The 18758-nt window shown below is 44.8% G+C and overlaps 1 protein-coding gene across 21 annotated transcripts in view; it reads left to right on the top strand.

Annotated features, from left to right (window-relative positions):
- The window catches only part of KREMEN1 (kringle containing transmembrane protein 1), a 150653-nt gene that overhangs the window by 34284 nt on the left and 97611 nt on the right, over positions 1–18758 (top strand). For 18 of the 21 annotated variants that reach the window (XM_073312966.2, XM_073312960.2, XM_073312968.2 and 15 more), the window contains 4 exons: positions 756–914; positions 2258–2506; positions 4104–4373; positions 14411–14593. In XM_073312966.2, the coding sequence (XP_073169067.2) occupies positions 756–914; positions 2258–2506; positions 4104–4373; positions 14411–14593 (861 nt within the window). Of the gene's footprint in view, positions 1–755; positions 915–2257; positions 2507–4103; positions 4374–14410; positions 14594–16950; positions 17840–18758 lie in introns of those variants that run through there. The other 3 variants (XM_078848953.1, XM_073312959.2, XM_073312965.2) reach the window with 3 other exon arrangements.

The following is an 18758-nucleotide window of genomic DNA, read 5'->3' as shown; positions in this document are numbered from 1 at the left end:
CAAAAAGAAAAGGAGTACTTGTGGCACCTTAGAGACTAACCAATTTATTTGAGCATCCGATGAAGTGAGCTGTAGCTCATGAAAGCTTATGCTCAAATAAATTGGTTAGTCTCTAAGGTGCCACAAGTACTCCTTTTCTTTTAGTCTACAGAAGAGAAGAATGAGGGGGATTTGATAGCTGCTTTCAACTACCTCAAAGGGGGTTCCAAAGAGGATGGATCTAGGCTGTTCTCAGTGGTAGCAGATGACAGAACAAGGAGTAATGGTCTCGAGTTGCTGTGGGGGAGGTTTAGGTTGGATATTAGGAAAAACTTTTTCACTAGGAGAGTGGTGAAGCACTGGAATGCGTTACTGAGGGAGATGGTGGAATCTCCTTTCTTAGAGGTTTTCAAGGTCAGGCTTGACAAAGCCCTGGCTGGGATGATTAAGTTGGGGATTGGTCTTGCTTTGAGCAGGGGGTTGGACTAGATGACCTCCTGAGGTCCCTTCCTTCTATGATTCTATGATTGGAGTGACGGATTTTTGAATTTCCTGACTTTTGAGTGCTTAGTATTGCAATCTCAACATGACATTAATAGGTAAGAAGGGAGAAGTTTGTGTCTTTATATATAATCTGTACACTTTACAAGCCACCCCAAAGAACCATTATTCATATTTATCCTATGTAAAATATGACAGTAAAAATCATAAAATTAACATATACTTTAGAGGGACTTGGGGCAGTGTTTTTAATCGGACTTGTTTTTGTTTGGAAGAAACTCTGGCTAAAGTGACAGGCTTGTCTTCAGTTGCCATACAGGAGAATAATTCTGATGTGATTGAGGTACGCAACTCAGAGCACTCTGGGATGTTGGAGGTCCTGTTGAACAAGGAGGTGCTTAGTTTCTCTGAGCAAAGCTGGATGGATTTGAAAGGTTAGACATTGATATCAACCTTGAAAAGGGTGGGTTATAGTGTTTCTGCTCCAATCACACTTTGTATTCCTACAAGGCCCCTGTGTAGTTAAACATCAGCCCAGATGTTTGTTCGCTCCAGTCCCTGCCTTCGTTTCCAGGTTGAATGGTCAATCTGGGGGTGATTCTAGAGATGACATGAGGGGCAAAATAGCTGACAGGCAGGGTCTCAGCAGCTATGCTGGGACACTATCATAGGTAATGGAATTATCTTCCTTAACCTGCATTTCCTTAGTCTAACTGGCACAAGAAGATGGCAAGAGAGGCCTGGGTCTGAGCAGAAGTGCAGGCACCAGGGTTAAGAATCCCTCCAAAGAAAGTTCTGAGGACTGAGTCAGTACAGCAGCACTTTGTGTAAATTATCCGTTATGGTTGAGATTTTTCAAAGGAGCGTGAGGGATTTAGATGTCCAAATCCTATTGAAATCAGAGTTGGATGCCTATTTCCTTTGGGTTTCTTTGCAAATCCTAGCCTGTATTTCTGTGGTGCCTCTTCTCAGCAGTGGCAGTGACTCCCTCTGCATTATGGGTGGCACTTGGTTAGAGTGGCCCAAGGGAAAGGGAAGGAGCTGGTGAAGGGAGAAGCTGATGCATATTATGCTTCTCCATTAAGATGCTGTGGTCTAGATTGTGGTAGTTAGCCACTGGGCCACACTGGAATTAATGCCACCCCACTCCAAGGTGTGTAATGGCAGGGTAATTCCTCAGGAGGCACATCCCTTCCCTGAGCTCCCTGAAATGCAGGGAAGAATGCACATGGTTGCACTATCCAAAAGGATGATGTAGTTCCCCTGCTAATGGAGATGTGGATGAGGCCATAGCCCAACTCCTCCCCTCCCTCGTCATTATTTCAGGTGATTTGTGTCTCCAGGGATATGTGGAGAAACAGATGGTGACTTTCCCTAGCCCCTGTGTCAGGGTTAAGTGGAATAAAAGCTCCTTACTCCCCTTCACTCCCTTCCTTTGCCTACTAGGTCAGGGTCAATTTAGCCTATGAAAATATAATGGCTATCTAACTTTTTTTCTCTCTCACATGGATTCTCACAACATGCCACATGGTAACATTCAATTATTCCTCTTCAAAAATAGAGCATGAAAATGTGCGCTGAATGCATTTATGTTACTGCAGTATGACTGGTATTATGATTACTTGATTCTCTATGAAAGCTGTTAATAGCAGTCTAAATATGAGTGGAAGTTTAATGGGAAACTTGCAGTTTTCCCTCAGTCGGGGAACATTTATGTGGCCAGTATATTGTGAAGTATGTGTCATATATAATCACATGTTTTCTCTCTTTGTTATAGGCCTCTTTCTCTATTCCACAGCTGATCAGAACATCACAGTGATGTTCTCTTCTGGGGCTGGTATGGAACTAAGAGGAAGGGGAGGATTTCTGAGCCTGACAGTCCTGTTGCCAGTGGAGTTTCACAATCACACACAGGGTCTCTTGGGGGTTATGAATGATAATCCAACGGATGAGTATACCTTCAAAAATGGGACAACCATGTCATCTGATGCCAGCCCTCAGCAGTTGTTTGAGTTTGGAGCTGACTGTAAGTAATTTCCTGGCCCATTACTCCATTCTCAGGTTTACATGAAGTAGCTTCAGAAAATCAAAACCATTTATTATTTGCAGCATAGAAAATTAAGCCATCTTCAAAGAGAACAAATCTGTTTTGAGCAGCCTGTAGTAAAGAGGTAGGGCCTCCTGTACTCCAGTGGGTGGAGCTCACAGTCACATGTGTCGGGCCCAGAGCCAGGAAGGTAAGGCCTCCTACATTGTCTGTATCACAGAATGGAGCTTGCATTTTTGATATCTTAGCTTTTCTGTTGAGTGTCCAACTGGAGCTAGCATGAAGTGACTGAAAAGTCACAATAGTGCTGTGATCCCCAGAATATAAGTGTTGTTTCTATTCAGATATATCATCTTCTGACAGAGTTTTAGCAAGCATGGACATTTGTGCTAACTGCCAAACTCCTGGACAGAAAACAGGCAGTTTATGCTAGGTAAGAAAGTAAGAGAAGGGCTGTTTTAATCTAAGTCAAATAATCTGCCAGATACCTCCAACATGCAAAATTAGGCTGCTCTAAATTTCTCTAAGGATTGATCGGGGGCAAAACAGTGGTGTACACCCCCCCGCCCTTTGCCATCCATCAATTTCTGTATCAAGCACAGCTCAGCCAGATTCCAGCTCTGAACCCATAGTGAACAGTCCCTCCTCAACAGGCTTCCAATATAAAATGCAAAAATTAAGATTATGACTCCAAGGAAGGTTTTTGTTTGTTTATAATGTTTGGGTTGCTCTATCTAACATATTTTCAGGATATCATCATGGTGTCACCAGGTATCTAATAACCTGTGCAATAATTTCTCTGGGAAAATGGTGGGAACATCAACTCTTTAAAACTAGACTGACCCAAACACTAGTCTAGGTGCTATGGTAATACAAATAATTATAATAGTAAATGTACAAAAGGGAATAATCCTGTATTGGAATGGAGAGCGACTAGATGGGACCTAAGAGGTCCGTGCCATCTCTAAATTTTTGATCTATGAAATTTGTAGCACAATATGGTGTTAGTCTGAGAAGGTGGGTAGCAGTGTTTGCAGAAGCATGTCCAATGTACATGTGACTCTCTGGCTGATATAGCTTATAGGCTCAGACTCTCCACCAAGAACTAATTACTGAACATGAAAAGTTTTAAGCAATTATTCAGCTATTTTTTTAAAGTACAGATGATAGGGTTTTTGCCACTCTCCAGTAGCTTGGCTACTGAAAAGATTTGCCTTAAACTTCCCTCAAAATATATTTTTTGGATCGATATCAAGCCTGGAAAATTTCAGCCCCAAAGAAGAATTTTTCCTAATGATAATGCATATAGAAAGTGTTGAAAGAAAGAGACTTGATAAACTTAACTACGGTGCCTGTTATCAGTGGACTAATATATTTACATAACGTAAAATGAGATAGAAGAACCACTTTTTAAAACTCTGGCAGCAGTTCCATTATCAGTCTCGACCTTGCATATTTGAAACTGCATAGTGTTTAACTGATGCTGAGATAATACCTTTGGGGATAAAGGAATGCACTGTCCAAATTATATTGTATATGAACATATACATAGACATCTGTCTGTCTGTTTCCTCAGGGGCTGTCAAATATGAAACTTCCCTCTTTACTTATGACACCCAGTTCTTACTGAACAACTTCTATGCGGAAAAGCACAACTCTGCCTTCATACCAGTGTTTTCTCCTTATGAAGACCCTGCTGACCTCCTGATGAAGGAGATGACCCTGCTCTGTGATTCTGACCCTTTCTGCAGGTTTGATGTCCTGACAACCAGAAGCCTCAAGGTGGGAAATTCCACCAGAATATCCCATCAGAATCACAAGTGGCTGGTGGAGAGTCTACAGCCAGGTGAGGCAGTGTTAATCAGGGCAGTGCATAGGAGTGAGAGCACTCCATTAGTGAACACCACAGCATTCTGTGCAGGGTTTCAGAATATTAATCTAGCATGATTACATATGATCAACTACATATGAGTTTGAGGATTTAAGTATGGTGATGTTTTCACCAGCGGAAATCTCTATCAGTTGTACCAAGACCCTCTGTGCAATGAGTGAAAACCTGGACAGGTACAAAGTAAATTAATTTACAGCCTCTGAACTCTTCCACCACTTCCTCCATCATGAGCCCCACCTTTACTTGTCTTCCCTGAAGGAAAAAAGACCCCCTCCTTAGAAAAAAAAATACCAGAAAACAATGAAATGTATGTGCTAGTTCTTGGGGTGCCCAGTACTGAGTCACTGTAACGTATTTGCCTCCACCAAGAAGGAGAATTACTTGTGCTTAACTGGGTGTTAGCTCCTTGTGTGTTGATTACTCAAACAATCTCCTCTAGCCTATGCCATCCCTTACTTTGTTTTGCAGGTTAACCCCAGTCTCTGAGACACTTTGAAATGTCCTCCTGTGGTATTCAGCCCCTTTATAGACTGAACACTCACAGAATTACGAGGTCAGCTTTTTCCAGGAACAGTATATATACCAGCTTTGATGATTCGAATTAGGATCAGCTTCTCGTATAACACCACAGCACTGAGTTATCTTTATAGTGAAAATAATTGTAAGTTTTATTATCAAAAACATAAAGATCTAAGAGCTAGTGAGTAAGAATAATGGAAACAGGTTACATGTAAAACAAAATCATAACACTTTCTAGGGAATAAAACTTAACTTAGCAGGCAAACCTTCTGTCTAAGGAAGTTTCTCTCACCCCAAATATATTTTGCAGCATTCCAACCAAGCCTGGTTGAGATCCCATTTTCGTTAATATAAACACACAGTCTGTTTCCTCAAGTTGAGGATAAAAGGATGTCTTTTTGCCTTCCTCTTTTATTTCCAAAAGTTCATTGTCTCCCCCAGAGACAGGGCAACCTTCTTTGGGTCAGCCTGTGGTGTCTTGACTTCCCATCTCCCTGTTGATTTTGCTTGTAAATGGGACTTCCATAGTGTCTGTTTACAGTAGTTAAATTACATTTTGATGGGGACACACACCTTATCTCTTGTTTGGAAGAAACCTGTTTTTCTCTTTGGTGACAGACATTTAAACATATTTTTCAAACATATACACAACTCCTTAAATATCATCCATACGTACATCTTGTGATGATTATGAGGATCAGTATGAGATATATATATATATATACACATATACACGCTTTTATTAGAGACTTCACATGAGATCATTTATGGATAAATACCATGTGTGCTAGGAGTAGTGAGTTTGTCAGGCCTGTTAAGAGTTGCTGTTACACAACAGTGGACCCTCTGCCAGTTGGTACTGAGGGATTCTTAGGGTCACAGTGAGCCACTGATATGCTCCCCACCCTTCCCCTTTTAGCTCCTGTTCTCATTTCTGCACTTTCTTCTGTCGCCACTTCTTGTGGGATTGCCTTTCTAGGTTCCAGGATCAGAGACTGCACACAGAGCCCTCCATAGGCAATAGCCTCCTTGTCAGACATCAGCTTATTCATACAACAGGAAGTCCCTGAAATACTACAGGAAATTCAAACAATGTGGGATTTGGGTTACCCCTATCATGTCCTGAGTGTCTGGGCCCTCTTAGCTTTTATAGTCAACTCCTCCTTTGAGAGAACACACACTATCTAATCAGTGCTGAGGAAACCATCTCTTGAGGCAAGTAACCCCAACAGTAAACACTATGTCTCTAAACTCCTTTTCCTGAGCCAGGTGAGCAAGAAGTTGATGAAGAACCATCTACAACAGTCTCCAGCTACACCTCATGTCCACCAAGATCCTACACCCTTCCCAGTCAGATTTTAGATCAGTATCTGGCAGAGAGAGTGCTGGTTGTGCAAGTAGTTGATTTCCTGGCAGAGTGCAAACCTCCATAATCATATCTCTGAATCCCTCAGGAACATTTAACACAGTTTACCTGGAGATGCTACTGGGGGTCCCCAGAAACATGACAGAAGTAAGCAAAGTTGTCTGGAATTGGTTCACAACCTGCCTCTAAGAACAGTTCCAAATGGTTGTGTTGAGCAACTGCAGCTACATTTGTAGAGCCCTCATGTGAAGTTCAAGGTTCGGTCCTCTCTCCCACTCTACTTGTTATGGCCTCAATTCTGAAAAGGACTTAAACGTGTACTTAAGTGCTTTCCTGAATTGGGTACTCTGGGTAACCCTAGTAGAGTAGATTGTGAGATACCATGGCTTCTAATGCCACTAGTACATAGCTGACGCCCCTTCTTTCCATCATACCACATATTCAGAAAACAGTCTTCCAGCAGTTCAAATGCCTAAGCAAGATCAGTGCCTAGATTAAAAAATAGCTAGCTAAAAGCTAAACCTTACAAAAGAGAAATGAAAAGTGGAAGTGCCAAGTTTTTAATCTTTATAACACCCAATGGGTGATGCCTGGCTACCTCAGCAACCATGTCTTGCTCAAATTATTGGACAAGGGTGAGGCTCATGAAAGCAGGAGAGAGTTTTCTCAGCAGGCTGGCCCACAACTGAGGAGGTCTGCTCCTCAAGAAATTAGAAGGACCACAAAATTCAATACCTTCAGGACAAACATGTAAGACTCATTACTGTGCCAACAATATTAATAAAATACACCCTTCCCTTTCCTCTGGAGGAAGAGAGGCAAATAATTACATGGATTGGCCACAGAGTTCCTTTGCCATTCTGCAAGGACCTTGTGACAAAGTGCAGGGGCACCATGTAATTAGCTTCATGATGTTCTCAGAGTAGATTCAGCCATGTATTCCACTTAGGTATGTGTGCGTGCCCAGCATGCTGGAGCTGAAGAATTTTGCCTAGCAGTACCTGTAGGAGGTAGCTGTCACACCTTGTGCTCGCAGCCACTCCCCTGGCTATATGAGGCAGCACTGCCACTGTCTTATGCTGTTGTGTATATTTAGTTAGTATCCTTAGTATTAGTGTTAGTTAGATTTAGTTAAGTATTTCCTGGGTGATACGCTCACCAGGGTTTAAACATTGTCCATCATGTGGGGGAGCAATCCCTAACAATGATCCCCACATACAGTCCTTCATTTGCTTGGGCAAGGCCTATGTCCGAGATTGGTGTTCAATTTGCAAGTTGTTCACAAAATGGACTCAAGTGGCTAGGGACCTTCACTTAAAGCAGTGCCTGCTTTGATACTGAGGCCTACATCGGATCAGAGCAGGGATCTCAAACAGAAATCACTATGAGGGCCACATGAAGACTAGTACATTGGCCCGAGGGCCGCATCACTGAAACGTTTTCATACAATGATACAAAAGTACAGTCAAAAATGAAAAAAAATGAAGAGTAATATACTATTAAAAGTAAATGTATTAACTGTTTTAAAACTGTAATGCGAAGAGGGGTTTTAATAAAATATCAAACGCTCAGTAATGCACCTCAGTCAAACGACGAAACACATATTTACTTTTAGAATTACTTCTGTTAAAGCCCCCCCGCCCCTGGCCCTGCCCCCACTCCACCCCTTCCATGAGGCCCTGCCTTTTCCTACCCCTTCCCCAAAGGCTTCGCCCCCCACCACCCCTATTCCAATCCTTTCCCCAAATTCCCGCCCTGGTTCTGGCTCTTCTCCACGTCCTCCTCTGAGTGCACCGCGTCCCCGCTCCTCCCCCCTCCCTCCTGAAAAGTCCCAAGCACCACCAAACAGCTGTTTGGCGGCAGGAAGCGCTTGGAGATAGGCAGAGGAGCAGGGTTGTGGCACACTTAGGGAGGAGGAGGGGCGGGGGGTGAGGGGAGCTTGGCTGCCAGTGGAGTCAGCGCCTATGGCGAGCCGCAGGAAATAACTCAGCGGGCCGCATGTGGCCCACAAGCCATGTGTTTGAGACACCTGGATCAGAGGTTACCCTAGGGTTCCGAGAGTGCTGCAGTTTCGCATTCTGGAGCCAGTGCCTCTCTAAAGAGGCAGAGGAGCTGCTCCCCATTGAGTGCACTGAGGAAAAGGTTGCATAAGACTTGTTGAGACCACTCCAGATCTCATGATTCTTCTGCCTCCACCAGAAAGTGTATCGATGGGCATGGTGTTAATGTTGGCACACGGGATGGAGGAAGTCCTTCGAACCTGTCCCTGATACTGTGTGTGGAGGTCAGAGACCTTGTACCGTTGACTCTGGTTCTGGCCCCAAAGTGTCCATTGAGTCCGGTACTAACAACAGTGATGCTGGTACCAGCTGTTTCCACTCTAGCAGTGTATCACGTGGCAATGGACCTCCTCTGCCTTTCTGTCTGGACCTTATCCAGGGCTTTGCCAGGGCTATATTGTTTACAACACCATTGGCTGAGCAGGCTGTTGAACCTTTGGGTCCGGCAGCACTGTATCCTGATATTTCCCTGCTGCAGACTGTGGAAGTGAGGCTGGTGCTGGGAACGATGCAAGGGACCTCCTTGGTACCAAGAAACTCCTTGGCATCACATTTTGCACCACCAATGTTACCATGGCAGCACTTACCACCCTCTGCATCGGCACCATCAGTTATGTTGGTACCACTGCTGACTTCTGGGATGACAACATTCCTGGCACCAGAAACAACAGAAGTGTACTTAGTGTTGGCAGTACCATATCCACCGTCAGTGCCGGTCCCTTGTTTTTGGGCAACGGATGAGTCAGACCAGATGCTTGCACCCTCAAGGCTGGCTTCACTTCAACCCGAGACTCCTTGGTGTTGAGTTTGGGATGTTCTTCCTCCTGTTCTCCATTGCCTGGCCCATGTTGAAGGCCATTCATGGAGCATCATGGGTACTGGGATTGGCACTTGTCTTGCGGTTATGACAGGAGTCCCTAGCCTGGTGCCTACTGGCCACCAATGCACTATCCTTATGCCCAGTGGCCTTCATGGAATCCATGGGACACTCATCAGTTGCAGAGGTCACACACCTCATCTCACTTTAAGGTGAGCTCTCTGGGCATGTCAATGTCAATGACCCACCACAGGTTCAGACACCATTGAGCCTTCCCCTGGCAGAGCCTCCAGAGTTGCCCCATTCAGGTCTGCCAGTATAGGAATGGAATCCAGTCCTGGTGTAGTTTAACTGCCTCTTTATCGTCCCAGGATGATTCAGCAGTGTACGGCTCTTTCTCTCCTTCAAAGTCTGAGGGCTCCAAGGCCTACTAGGACCATTTTCAGTGCATGGCTGCTTCTCTGGGCATCCAGGCAGAGCTTCTCCAGGAGAATACCCATAAATTGTTGGATATCCTGCACCTGTCTGCCCCTAGGAGAGTGGCCTTTAATATTAACGATGTTCTCCTGGAGCCTGCAAAGGTTCTTTGGACCATGCCACTTCCAGTGCCACCTACTTCAAAGTGTTTGGAGAAATGCTATTTTGTCCCAGTACAGGGATTTGAGGGCTTTTACTCCAGCCCATCCCCTAATTCTCTGGTTGTAATTATGGTGAATGACAGAGCTCAGCTGACCAGGTTTAAGTCCACTCCTAAGAACAAGGATTCCAAGAGGATGCACTTAGTGGGTAGAAATATTTACAACTCTTCTTCTCTGCAAATGTGGATTGTGAACCAGAAGTCATTGTTGTCCAATTATGACTTTGTGAATAGGATGGCTGTGTCTAAATTTGCAGACCAGCTGACTGAAGCCTCCAGAGAGGAATTTCAGGTGTTCATCAGTGTCTTGGTGGCCAAGACATCGTTACAGTCCACACTGGATGTCAGGGACACTTCAGCCACAGTGATGGCCCTGGCAGTGTCCATGAGAAGGGTGTCCTGGCTGTAGAATTAGGGCATTGCTCCTGTCATGCAGCTGGCTATAGAGGATTTGTCCTTCGATGGCCAGGTATTCTTTTCTGACAAAACAGATAAGACTCTGCACTCCTTCAAGGATTCTAGGGATACCCTACATTCCTTGGGGGTGTATACACCATCAGTGCAAAGGCATCACTATGGCGGTCAACAATAGCAGTAGGAACAATACTGTCAGCAATGCACCTTTGGGCAGCCTTTCACTCCCCTAAGACAGCTGCGCTATCCCAGAAAGAGACATCTATCCAGAGAAGGAGGCATTTGGGTCCAAGCACCCATTTTGATTTGTTAGTCTAGAGCAGTTCAGTTGTTTCTTCCTTTACCCTGTTCCCTCCATTTGGGGACAGGCTGGCTTGCTTCCACAGTGCTTGGGGCTCGATTACCACCAACAGTTGGGTCCAAAGCATTGTCAGATTGGGCTATTCTGTCCAGTTCCTCTCCGCCTCTCCCTGTCCCTCTTCAGGGACCCATCTCATGAGATACTGTTCCTCAAGCAGGTCTGGTCTCTACTGGCTTTGGGAGCTGTAGAGGAGGTTCCTCCAGAACACTAGGGTCAGGGTTTCTATTCCTGGAGCTTTCTGATTCCCAAATCCAAAGGAGGGGTAAGACCTATTCTCGACCTTTGCAGCCTCAACATATAGATACATGAGGTTCCAAAGGTCACCGTATCAACTTCCATCCTTGCATTATCTCAGAACAACTGGTTTGCTGCTCTGGACCTTCAGGGTGCTTATTTCATGTGGCGATTTTGCTGAGCCACAGAAAATTCCTCCAGTTCCTCATGGTAGAGTGCCATTTCAGTGGTTCCTTTTTGCCTCTCTTCTGCCTCCCGGGTTTTTACCAGGTGTATGGTCAAGCCAATGGCATACTTTAGAAAGAAGGAAATCCATATCTTCCCATATCTGGATGACTGGCTAGTGAGGGGCAGGTCCAGATAAGAAGTTCTTTCTCACACACACCTTACACTGCACTTACTCAACCATCTGGGTCTCATCCTAAACACCAGAAAGTCAACATTGGTTCCCACTCAGAAAATCAAGTTCATTGGGGTCCTAATAGAGTTTAAGAGCATTTTTGCCAACCAACAGTATTCAGGCAATTTGCCACTTTTGTCTAGGTCTTCAGTCTCAACCTTCCACAACAGTTCAGGTGTGTGCTTGAGGCTCTTGGGCTACATGTCTTCCTGCATGCAGGTGATCCAATTGGTAAGATTGCATCTTTGCCCTCTTCAGATGTGGCTTAGGACAGTTTATCCTCCATTTCTTCATCCCTTGGACAGATTGATCCACCTCCCTCCATTGGCCCTGGACTCCTTGCAGCTGTGGACACTTCAGGAGAATCTACACCAAGGCATTCCCTTTGCCCAGCCCTCACCAACCAGGTCTGTTATCACCAATGCATCCCTGAAAATCAACCTGTTTCCTACAATAGACGTGTTTGTTCTGCTTTTGTGGGGTACCAGTCCAGGCTCCCTGACTGACACCTGTCATCTTAACTGGCATTCGCCTCTGCTGTATGTGTTTCCGCTGATCCCAATCATTCCACAGGTCATCCTCAGGTTAAAAGCGGATTGTGCCAAGCTCATCCTCATTGCCCTGATGCGGCCGAGGCAGTGTTGGTTCTCCAACCTCACGCTATTGATTCAGCGTCCCATAACCTTTCTTCTCTAGTCTGACCTGTTCACACAGAATCATGGTTGCATACTGCATCCCGTGCTCAGTTCCCTGCATCTCACAGCATAGCTGCTTTGTGGTTGAATGATGAGGAAGAGCAGTGTTTGTTGGCTGTTCAATAGGTTCTACTCAATAGTAGAAAGCCCTCTACCAGAATGGCCTATTTGGGGAACTGGAAGCTGTTTTCTTTGTGGTCATTGGCCCTTGGAGTTCAACCAAACTGGCCTTTATCCATGACATCTTGGATATTTGCTGTATCTTCAGTCGTCAGGCCTTGCATTTAGCTTATTGAGGGTGCATCTGGTGGTGATCTCAGCATTCCACCCCTCCATTCATGAAAGATCAGTCTCTTCCAGTGCCATGATAGCAAGACTCTTAAAAAGGCATCTTTGTTGTCATCCTCCAGTTCTAGAGCCAGTCCCTTTGTGGTACCTTAACACAGTCCTAGTGGTGTTGATGGACCTTCCGTTTGAGTCTCTGGCATCTTGTCCCTTTCCTCTTTTATGTCAGAAGACTGCATTCCTGGTGGCCATAATATTCATAAGGAGAGGCTGAGAGTTGCAGGCTCTGATGCCAGAGCCTCCTTATACACAATTCTACAAGAGCAAAGTAACTTTACAGCTGCACCCAAAATTTTTGTCTAACATGGTCTCTCAGTTTCATTTGAACCAGGCGGTATATGTACCTGTTTTTTTCTGAAACTACATTAATCTCCGGAGGAGCAGCATCTCCACACATTAGATGTCAGACAATGTATAGCCTACGTGCATAGGAATTAACCATTTCATGCTTCGCCTCATCCGTTTGTGTCATATGCAGATTGTACGAAAGGTGCAAGCGGTCTTTTCACAAACAAACTCTAAGTGGATAACATCCTATAACAGGACAGCATATGAAATAGCTTTGACTACGCCTCCTCAGCAGGTGCAAGCTCATTCCATAAGAGCACAGGCTACGTTAATAGTGTTACTAAGTGATGTCTTAATAGTGGATATTTGAAAGGCTGCCATGTGGTCCTTGATACATACATTTGAGAACCATTATGCTATTACTGCATCATCTAGAGCTGATGCAAACTTTGGGAAGGTGATCCTGCAATCCTTGTTTAGATAGGCTCTTAGTCCCACCATCTGTGGCTACTGCTTTTGAATCACCTAAGTGAAATAAATGGCTTCAACTACTCAAAGAAATGGTTACTTATTATAACTGAGGTTCTTCGAGATGTGATGCAAATGTGTATTCCACAACCCACCCTCCATCCTCTCTGCACTGGGGTCTAGTCTCCATGCATTCATTGTGAAGATACTGCGGGGGGTTGAGGCATTGTTGCCTCATATAGACGGGGTGGGGCTATGAGCACGACACACAAGCACTGGCTCCTAGAGGTACTGTTATGCAAAATTCTCCGTCTCCGGTGCACTGAGAACACACACACCTTCATGGAATACACATCTGCATCATATCATGAAGACCCATAGTTATAGTAAGTAACCGTTTCCTCACAAAGGACCAAGTAGTGCCCCTGAAATCTACCTCAGGCTCCTTACAGTATGGCATAGGACACTCTGACTGGTTAGTGGGCATCATATTTGCTTTTCTTCCTCTTGACAACTGCAACTAGTTCGCAGTCCCATTTTGGCAGCATAAATGGAGGCAAGTTAAAAATTGTCAGCAAAGAAGACACCCATGTATGTAATTTAAACTTTTGTCTTCACTGAGTAACAATACATCTGCCAAAAACAGGCTTTCAAGTCCCCAAATGAAGAGAAAAATTAACTCAAATATAATCACAGTTTTGACCACCATAGTTTCTCTCACTCCTGCTGTTACTGCTTCTGAAGTCCAGAAACTCTTGTTCAGTAATAGAATTTGATCATTTTTAAAATGTGTACTTGTATCCTGTGTGTATGAGGTACAGTTTTCTGTTATACATCGTTTTTACAGCTCTAAAGAGAGACAAAGAAAGAAGAGGTGACATAGTAAATCAGCTCATTTGCAGCGCAAAAAAAAAAATAAGGTTTTTAGATCTCTACTGTGGAAATCACAGAATTGTAGAAACAGATTGTGAAGGGTCATGTGATACCCAGAGCTACCCTTTCAAACTTTGATTATGTGGGTTCTAGTCTACTTGATGAAAAGAATAAAAAATAAATGCAAAGTAATAGATACCAGCCTCCAGAATATTCGGGAGCAGAAGTATTTGGCTGACAAATACTGAATTATGATGATGTTCCACAACTGTGTTGTCAGAAAATACCCATGATCCACTGAAGATCAACAGGGCTGTGGGTGTGACTATCACCAGCTTCATGTTGAGTTAAGGTTGCTCTTGCTAGTTTATTGCTCCCATTTGTTAGCTCTGCTAGACTAAAAGAATCTGTTACTCTTTTTCAATTATATTTAAATCACCATGCAACTCACTGGACTAGCTGTGCCAGTGAAACTAAAAGACTTTCACCAGATAGCTGTTATCTCCTTTTCTTAGTGGTCTCTTGTGGCTGGTTGGATCACCCCACCAATGGGAAAAAAGAAGGGACAAACTACCTGTTGGACTCAACCATCCGATTTAGCTGCAATCAAGGATACAGGCTTGCTGGATCAGAAGAACGAACCTGCCAGTTGACTGGGGTTTGGTCAGGGAGCACAACCAGCTGTTTGCCAGGAACAGGTATGTGTGGGTGTGGGTTTTTTTTCAAATGTCACAAATTTTAATTGAAAATCGTTGATGTAAACATGGCCATTTCAGCAATGGCATGATGCTGAAAACAAAAGCACCAACTTTTCTCTTGAAAAGATGTTGAATACAAGAAACCTGATCTGCTACAAAGACAGATGTTTAAATCATAGAATCATAGAATATCAGGGTTGGAAGGGACCTCAGGAGGTCATCTAGTCCAACCCCCTGCTCAAAAGCAGGACCAATCCCCAATTAAATCATCCCAGCCAGGGCTTTGTCAAGCCTGACCTTAAAAACTTCTAAGGAAGGAGATTCCACCACCTCCCTAGGCAACGCATTCCAGTGTTTCACCACCCTCCTAGTGAAACAGTTTTTCCTAATATCCAACCTAAACCTCCCCCACTGCAACTTGAGACCATTACTCCTTGTCCTGTCCTCTTCTACCACTGAGAATAGTCTAGAACCATCCTCTCTGGAACCACCTCTCAGGTAGTTGAAAGCAGCTAACAAATCCCCCCTCATTCTTCTCTTCTGCAGACTAAACAATCCCAGTTCCCTCAGCCTCTCCTCATAAGTCATGTGTTCCAGACCCCTAATCATTTTTGTTGCCCTTCGCTGGACTCTTTCCAATTTATCCACATCCTTCTTGTAGTGTGGGGCCCAAAACTGGACACAGTACTCCAGATGAGGCCTCACCAATGTCGAATAGAGGGGGACGATCACGTCCCTCGATCTGCTCGCTGTGCCCCTACTTATACATCCCAAAATGCCATTGGTCTTCTTGGCAACAAGGGCACACTGCTGACTCATATCCAGCTTCTCGTCCACTGTCACCCCTAGGTCCTTTTCCGCAGAACTGCTGCCTAGCCATTCGGTCCCTAGTCTGTAGCTGTGCATTGGGTTCTTCCGTCCTAAGTGCAGGACCCTGCACTTATCCTTATTGAACCTCATCAGATTTCTTTTGGCCCAATCCTCCAATTTCTCTAGGTCCCTCTGTATCCTATCCCTGCCCTCCAGCATATCTACCACTCCTCCCAGTTTAGTATCATCCTCAAATTTGCTGAGAGTACAATCCACACCATCCTCCAGATCATTTATGAAGATATTGAACAAAACCGGCCCCAGGACCAACCCCTGGGGCACTCCACTTGACACCGGCTGCCAACTAGACATGGAGCCATTGATCACTACCCGTTGAGCCCGACAATCTAGCCAACTTTCTACCCACCTTATAGTGCATTCATCCAGCCCATACTTCTTTAACTTGCTGGCAAGAATACTGTGGGAGACCGTGTCAAAAGCTTTGCTAAAGTCAAGAAACAATACATCCACTGCTTTCCCTTCATCCACAGAACCAGTAATCTCATCATAGAAGGCGATTAGTCAGGCATGACCTTCCCTTGGTGAATCCATGCTGACTGTTCCTGATCACTTTCCTCTCCTCTAAGTGCTTCAGAATTGATTCTTTGAGGACCTGCTCCATGATTTTTCCAGGGACTGAGGTGAGGCTGACTGGCCTGTAGTTCCCAGGATCCTCCTTCTTCCCTTTTTTAAAGATTGGCACTACATTAGCCTTTTTCCAGTCATCCGGGACTTCCCCCGTTCGCCACGAGTTTTCAAAGATAATGGCCAATGGCTCTGCAATCACAGCCGCCAGTTCCTTTAGCACTCTCGGATGCAACTCGTCCGGCCCTATGGACTTGTGCACGTCCAGCTTTTCTAAATAGTCCCTAACCACCTCTTTCTCCACAGAGGGCTGGCCATCTATTCCCCATGTTGTGATGCCCAGCGCAGCAGTCTGGGAGCTGACCTTGTTAGTGAAGACAGAGGCAAAAAAAGCATTAAGTACATTAACTTTTTCCACATCCTCTGTCACTAGGTTGCCTCTCTCATTCATTAAGGGGCCCACACTTTCCTTGGCTTTCTTCTTGTTGCCAACATACCTGAAGAAACCCTTCTTGTTACTCTTAACATCTCTCGCTAGCTGCAGCTCCAGGTGCAATTTGGCCCTCCTGATTTCATTCCTACATGCCTGAGCAATATTTTTATACTCTTCCCTGGTCATATGTCCAACCTTCCACTTCTTGTAAGCTTCTTTTTTATATTTAATTTTTTTTGGTTAGTTTCAGCCATTGTGCTAAGATCTTGGGTTAGGGTGCAGCTGTTGGCATGAAGGCTTGTATGCTGAACCGTTAAGGCATTCATCTGCATACATGAATTTCCTTGACTCCATCGCTGGCATATTCGTGATGTGTAGATTAAAAAGTATCAGGGCCAGGACGGAGCCCTGAGGGTTGCCCTGCAAAGGTGACTGCAAATGCTGTCACCTCTCATCTTCTTTCTAACAGCAAGATGCCAGCAGAAAAAATTACATGCCAGGAGGTCCAGTGGGAATTCCACAAGAACCAGCAATGCTCAGAGGAATCCTCACTCTCCTCTCCATATTCTGTCAAGGAGATCAACGTTTCACGGTTGGAAACCAAAAGCCAGAAAGCTGCAGCGGTTGATGGCATTCCTCCAGAGTTTCTCAAGAACCGGGGGAGACGGGGACAGGATTAGCTGCTGATGCTTTTTACTGCTGTGCATAGAACCAGAGAAGTGCCAACAAGCTGGTGACAGGCAACAGTGGTTGCCCTACTGAAGCCTGAGAAATCTCCAGAGGGTGCAGCCAGCTACCACTCCATCTCTCTCCTCTCAGCCACCAGCAAACTCATGGAATGGGCACTGCACCGCTGTCTGTCTGATATTATCAAAGACATCCCCCCAACAGAGCAGGCCAGATTTTGCCTGAAGAGGAACAGCTGTGACCAACTAGCTTCACTTACCAGCCACATTGAGGCAGGATTCCAACGTAAATTGAAGACGGGGATTGCCCTTGTTGAACTAGCCTCAGCATATGACAGTGCCTGGAGACAGGGCCTCCTCCTCAAGATCTCCTGCATCATTCACTACCAGCAAACGATCCATCTCTTGCCAGTGATGACCAGTGACCTTCGCTTTAAGGTACACCTTAATGGCCAGATCAGTAAACCAAACACCAGTAACAGGTAGACAATAGCCTGTTGTATATCTCTTAACTGCAATGCAAATAGCAGTGCCCTGATGATCAGTCTGCCAAGCCAAGATCAGCATCTGGATAGAAAGCAGTTGATTGAAGTTAAACCCAAGCAAGTTAACATGGTTGGGAAGAAGAAAACAATTTGAAGACCGGTTTCAGAGGAACAGCCGTGTTAGTCTGTATTCGCAAAAAGAAAAGGAGTACTTGTGGCACCTTAGAGACTAACCAATTTATTTGAGCATGAGCTTTCGTGAGCTACAGCTCACTTCATCAGATGTTTACCGTGGAAACTGCAGCAGACTTTATATACACACAGAAATCATGAAACAATACCTCCTCCCACCCCACTGTCCTGCTGGTAATAGCTTATCTAAAGTGATCAACAGGTGGGCCATTTCCAGCACAAATCCAGGTTTTCTCACCCTCCACCCCCCCACACAAATTCACTCTCCTGCTGGTGCTAGCCCATCCAAAGTGACAACTCTTTACATAATCAAGTCGGGCTATTTCCTGCATAGATCAAGGTTTTCTCACATCCCCCCCACCCCCATACACACACAAACTCACTCTCCTGCTGGTAATAGCTCATCTAAACTGACCATTCTCCAGGTTTAAATCCAAGTTAAACCAGAACATCTGGGGGGGGGGGGGTAGGAAAAAACAAGAGGAAACAGGCTACCTTGCATAATGACTTAGCCACTCCCAGTCTCTATTTAAGCCTAAATTAATAGTATCCAATTTGCAAATGAATTCCAATTCAGCAGTTTCTCGCTGGAGTCTGGATTTGAAGTTTTTTTGTTTTAAGATAGCGACCTTCATGTCTGTGATTGCGTGACCAGAGAGATTGAAGTGTTCTCCGACTGGTTTATGAATGTTATAATTCTTGACATCTGATTTGTGTCCATTTATTCTTTTACGTAGAGACTGTCCAGTTTGACCAATGTACATGGCAGAGGGGCATTGCTGGCACATGATGGCATAGATCACATTGGTGGATGTGCAGGTGAACGAGCCTCTGATGGTGTGGCTGATGTTATTAGGCCCTGTGATGGTGTCCCCTGAATAGATATGTGGGCACAATTGGCAACGGGCTTTGTT

The sequence above is a fragment of the Lepidochelys kempii genome, chromosome 15, assembly GCF_965140285.1.
Source record: "Lepidochelys kempii isolate rLepKem1 chromosome 15, rLepKem1.hap1, whole genome shotgun sequence".
In the NCBI taxonomy this organism is placed as follows: domain Eukaryota; kingdom Metazoa; phylum Chordata; order Testudines; family Cheloniidae; genus Lepidochelys; species Lepidochelys kempii.
Note: the sequence above shows the minus strand (reverse complement) of the source record. Positions and strands in the feature narration are given on the sequence as shown.